We start from the raw sequence: 5,037 nt of genomic DNA on the forward strand, positions 1-5,037 counted from the left end.
CCCCGTCTCTACTAAAAATACAAAAATTAGCTGGGTGTGGTGGCACGCATCTGAAGTCCCAGCGACTTGGGAGACTGACTTGGGAGACTTGGGAGAATCGCTTGAACCCAAAAGTGGAGGTTGCAGTGAGCTGAGACTGCGCCACTGCATTCCAGCCTGGGTGACAGATTGAGATGCTGTCTCAAATAAAATAATAGTAATAATAATAAAAGGCACAACCTTTATTATATCCCTAGTGTCAGGATGTGGAACATGTTAAGGAGATGTTGACTGCCATAAATCTAGACTGGGAAAGGAAGTGGATTTTAGGTGAACCTGATTTGAAAATACAAAACTTCTCTTTTTTTTTTTTTTTTTTTTTGGGATGGAGTTTCACTCTTGTTGCCCAGGGTGGAGTGCAATGGCGCCATCTCGGCTCACTGCAACCTGCACCTCCCGGATTCAAGCGATTCTCCTGCCTCAGCCTCCCAACTAGCTGGGATTACAGGCATGTGCCACCATGCCCAGCTAGTTTTATATTTTTAGTAGAGACGAGGTTTCTCCGTGTTGGTCAGGCTGGTCTCGAACTCCCGACCTCAGGTGATCTGCCTGCCTTGGCCTCCCAAAGTGTTGGGATTACAGGCATGAGCCACTGCACCCGGTCAAAACTTCTCTTTTAAAAAGGAAAAAAGATAAATAAATAAATAGAATTTGCTGAGCCTCTGTTGAATCCAAAGCTACTATTAGTCTATGAGGCAGTCAAAAACACAAAGTTCATTCATTCAAAAAATTATTCAGTAATGCATGCTGGACATGGAGGTCTGGAAGTTTACCTTCTGGTCTGGGAGACAGACCTCACATACATGAAGCAACTAAGGAGTAATCCAGTACAATCAGAGAAGGGGAAGTCAGAAGAATACATCAGATCGTCAACAGACAAATATCCAATGTCCATCCATAGGAGGAATGGCTAGATGGAAGTGGTGGTTTCAAATGGTGGAATATTATTGAACATTCAGAAGTAATCAACTAAATCTATGTGTAGTCGCATGGATAGGTCTCAAAAATTATTTAGTGACTAAAGCAACTTTTAGGATATGTACACTATTATACAAAATATGTTTTATAAACCCACACATATTATTTTTAATATGTGTGTGTGTGTTTCCTTTTAAAGCTCTGGAAGAAAACACATTGAATTCATCATCATGGTTAACCTTTGGAGAGACAGAGGAGACCAGGATGAAGGAGCCAGTCGAAGGTATCCTTAGTTTGACATGTTTTGTGTTGGTTTTGTATTTGGTGTTTTACTCTGGTGACTGGGAGTCTGGAAGCCCCGTTTTCTTCTGCAGAAAGCAGTTGAGGATTTTGTAAATATCCTGCCTTCTTCTAATAGACCACATGACTTCCTGGTAGTCAGAGGTCCAGGGAGCTGGGTCTTTCCATTTTTTGAGGTTTCCAGCATAGTAAAAAATGAAGAAAGCCAAAAGAATGTTACAGCCAGCACAGGCACAGTATATTTTTAATGTTTATATTTAGCTGTTGAAGTTGTGTGATGAATCCTTCCCCTTGACTCTTGTTGGCATGTCTCTATGAGACCATCCAAAGACTACATTTTAAACCTTGAGCCAGTGGTCTGCCCACTCACTCCTCCAAGTGGCCCTGCTGCTGGCCCCAAGGAATCAGAAAAAGGCCTTGTATAAAACAGGCTGGATGACTGGTGATGGGAGGGTGGTAGAGACATGTTCTAGTGACTTCAGCTCTTTCCCCAGGGTGTAAATTCTCTCCTAGGCCTGAGAGTTGGATCTAGAACTTCTCTCCTGCAAAATGGGTTTATTTCAGAACTATGTGCTGTTCTACAACAATGAATGGGAAAAATTTTACCTTCCTAACCATCCTCCCCGCCCTCAATTCAGGGCATTTAAGGTCAAACAGGCTTTTAATACACACACTGTGACTGCTCCACCCAACGCTCCCTCCCACCATGCCCAAGGAGAGAATTTGGGCCAAATGTATCACTACAGTTTAATAGACCTGTAAAATGTCCAACCATTTTATTTTTGAAGTAGGAAATGTTCATCCTGAGAAAAAGTTGTGAAGAGACATAAATATTAAAAATATGCATCTATTTCACTTTATAGAAGGGAAATGGATCTCGTTTTAAAGTCTTTATGTCTGTATTTGGTGACATTTTTGCATAAATGTCTAGGGAATTAATAGCTTCAGCCAATTATGAACACACTTTTGAGATGTTTTAAAGAAGTCTGTCCCTCCAGTCTACCTCTTTTTAATATTAAGAGTTTTATATAAAGTGTTCTCATTATGAAAGCACTAACTTGTCATTTGAAAGAATAGATTCATCTCAACAAATACACTCCAAAGTGAACCAAATGCTAATGCACATTTTATTGGATGAAAAGACAAACGACATAATTATACTTGAATTTCAGGGAATCAAAAGTAGTACAACAGCGTGTGCACCAGACTCCAGGGCAGGGTTCGTAAGTTAGCCGTACACATGCTCATTTTTCCAAGCTGGGGAAGTTTGCTAAAATGAGCTGAGGGCTACTTCACCAGACTGACAAAAAGGAAAATGTCTATCAGTTTTTCTTTTGTTCTCTCTAGATCCTGTTCAAGTGTACACTGAACCAGCAGGTTCACCAGAAAGCTATTGAGCGTTTGCTGGAACACATTATGCAGGGTGAATTTCTTCTGGAATGTTGCCAAGGATTTTTTATGCTTCTGTGGCAGGCATTTCTTGAACATTGTCATTTAGCCAAGCAAAGAAGATTTTCTTAAAGGATAGAAAATGTTTAAAAATTTTTGTTTGTTTAAAAATAGGTTAAATGGCAATATGATCTCAGGATAAGACAGAGAAAAGCACTTATTCCTCTAAGTGATCTGATTAGGTTAGTGATCTTTTGCCTTTAAACAGATTCATCATTATTCCTAAAGTATTGCTGTATTAATACTGTCTTCTAGAAAGTATCCCCCAGTGCCTACTTTTCTTTGACATCATTAGCTGTTTTTCGAAACTGAATTTGCTCTTCAGAGTTTTCTCATATGTTTGCATATAAGGAACTAGTGGTAATAGCCAAGAAAATTTGGAAGTGCAGATAACATGCTGAAATAGAATTTTTCACTTTCAATTCTAGAACTATGCCATAAAAAATAAAAAAAGAAAATGTAAAAATGTCTTTATATTAGAGCAGATATTTTAAAAGTATTGCAAATTCAATGATAAATTCTAAGGTTAAAATTGGACACATAAAAAATACAATATATAAATATCTCCCCAGAAATTATTATCTAATGAATAGTAAAAGCTGACTACAAACCATGTCATTTTAACAAGGGTTTAAATAGTACCAAGATTCTCATCATATGCTCTGGGATACCCAGTGATGTACAAGGGTTCTGTCTAAACATAGGGAGAAAAAATTCCAAATATAAGGATTTGAATCTGTCTATGCCATTCACTAGCTGTGTGATCTTGGGTAAGTTACCTGGCTTCTCTGAGCTTCAGTGTCATCTGTAAAACAGGAATAATAATACCTAGCTCAGAGGTGGGTGCGGTGGCTCACGCCTGTAATCCCAGCACTTTGGGAGGCCGAGGTGGGTGGATCACTAGGTCAGGAGTTCGAGACCAGCCTGGCCAAGATGGTGAAACCCTGTCTCTACTTAAAAAAAAAAAAAAGCCAGGCATCGTGGCAGGTGCCTGTAATCCCAGCTACTCAGGAGGCTGAGGCAGGAGAATCGCTTGAACCCGGGAGGCGGAGGTTGCAGTGAGCTGAGATCTCGCCACTGCACTCCAGCCTGGGCAACAGAGTGAGACTCTGCCTCAAATAAATAAATAAATAAAAGTAAATAAATAAATAAATAATAATACTTAGCTCATGGGGCTGCTGTGGGTGTTTATAAAGTATCTCAGTGACGCCTACATATTGTAAAGGCTTATGAATTTATTAGTTCCTTTCTCAACTTCCTCAATTCATTCCACCACTACAAGTCAATCTAGAGATTAAAATAGGCAAAACTGTGATCTGTGTTAGGATGGGGTTGTTTGAGTGGTGGTTTATTTCTGACTGCTTCATTTTATACTTGTATTTTAAATTTGCAAGTTTTTGTAAACATTCTTAAAACAGATCTGTTTTTATTTTGATGAAGATCGGACTGATTCTGATATAATATTTGGAGAACCAAATTATACACAGAATTTTGTCTCTGAAGAGTTAACTCTATCATGAAAATGCACTCAGTGAAAAGTAAACATGATGCCACCTTTCCATACACTGTATTATGCGTATTTGAATGGACGCATATGGAAAAACATGGCATTTCTTCTTTTATGCCTAAATCCTATGGAATTTGCCGCCTCCTGTATTTAAGTTCGGGCTGTGATGGTAAACTTGGTTCCCTTCAACTGAGTGTTGTTACATCTTTGGCACATTCCCACAGCTGAACCTCCCATCTGTAACCTACACCTGCAGTTCACAGGATTCAGCTCAGAGAGCTCTGTACTTCCGGGCCAGTCAGGTACTTGTTAGTGCAGACTGTAAGTTTGTACCCCACAGTTTCTCCGCCAGTTTAGATGCTGCAAACATTTGGGTTTTGCAGTTTCTGCAATTTTTGTCTGGGTTCTTTAAAAACAGCTCTTCCCCCACCCCTGGCACACCACCATCTCTCCAAGGCACTCATTGTGAGATGGGAAGCCTGGCGCCTGTCGTTTGTATTCCAGATCGAAACTAGCAGAATTGAGATTTTCCTCCCTTTTTAGTGCCATGACAAACAAAAGAGGATTTGACATGTATTTATTGTTTGGTAAAATGCAGAAGTATCAATTCCAGGAGACGTTGCATTTCCCTCATCTTTGCCTTGAGTTGTTTATGTGAACTATGGCCCTGTTTGTAGGAGACAAGGAGAAAGTATGAATTCGGTGGGAATGATGGGGATTGGGGGGGTGGTGGGGGTGGGGAGGAGGAGGTGGTGTGGGAAAACAGCTCTCTCTTTTGCCATGAGGCATCCAATTCCTGGAAAGAGCACGGTTAATGGCAAATA

At 40.0% G+C, this 5,037-nt stretch overlaps 1 protein-coding gene across 1 annotated transcript in view; it reads left to right on the forward strand.

Moving 5' to 3' along the window:
- Positions 1 to 2,742, forward strand: part of LOC116456576 (putative uncharacterized protein FLJ13197) — a 50,651-nt gene extending 47,909 nt beyond the window's left edge. The window contains 2 exon segments of the mRNA XM_058430070.1: positions 1,157 to 1,240; positions 2,605 to 2,742. Of these exon segments, the coding sequence (XP_058286053.1) occupies positions 1,157 to 1,240; positions 2,605 to 2,654 (134 nt within the window). The 3' untranslated portion in view covers positions 2,655 to 2,742.
- The last annotated feature ends 2,295 nt before the right edge of the window (positions 2,743 to 5,037 follow it).

The sequence above is a fragment of the Hylobates moloch genome, unplaced genomic scaffold (genome assembly GCF_009828535.3).
Source record: "Hylobates moloch isolate HMO894 unplaced genomic scaffold, HMol_V3 SCAFFOLD_17, whole genome shotgun sequence".
NCBI classification, from domain to species: Eukaryota; Metazoa; Chordata; class Mammalia; order Primates; family Hylobatidae; genus Hylobates; species Hylobates moloch.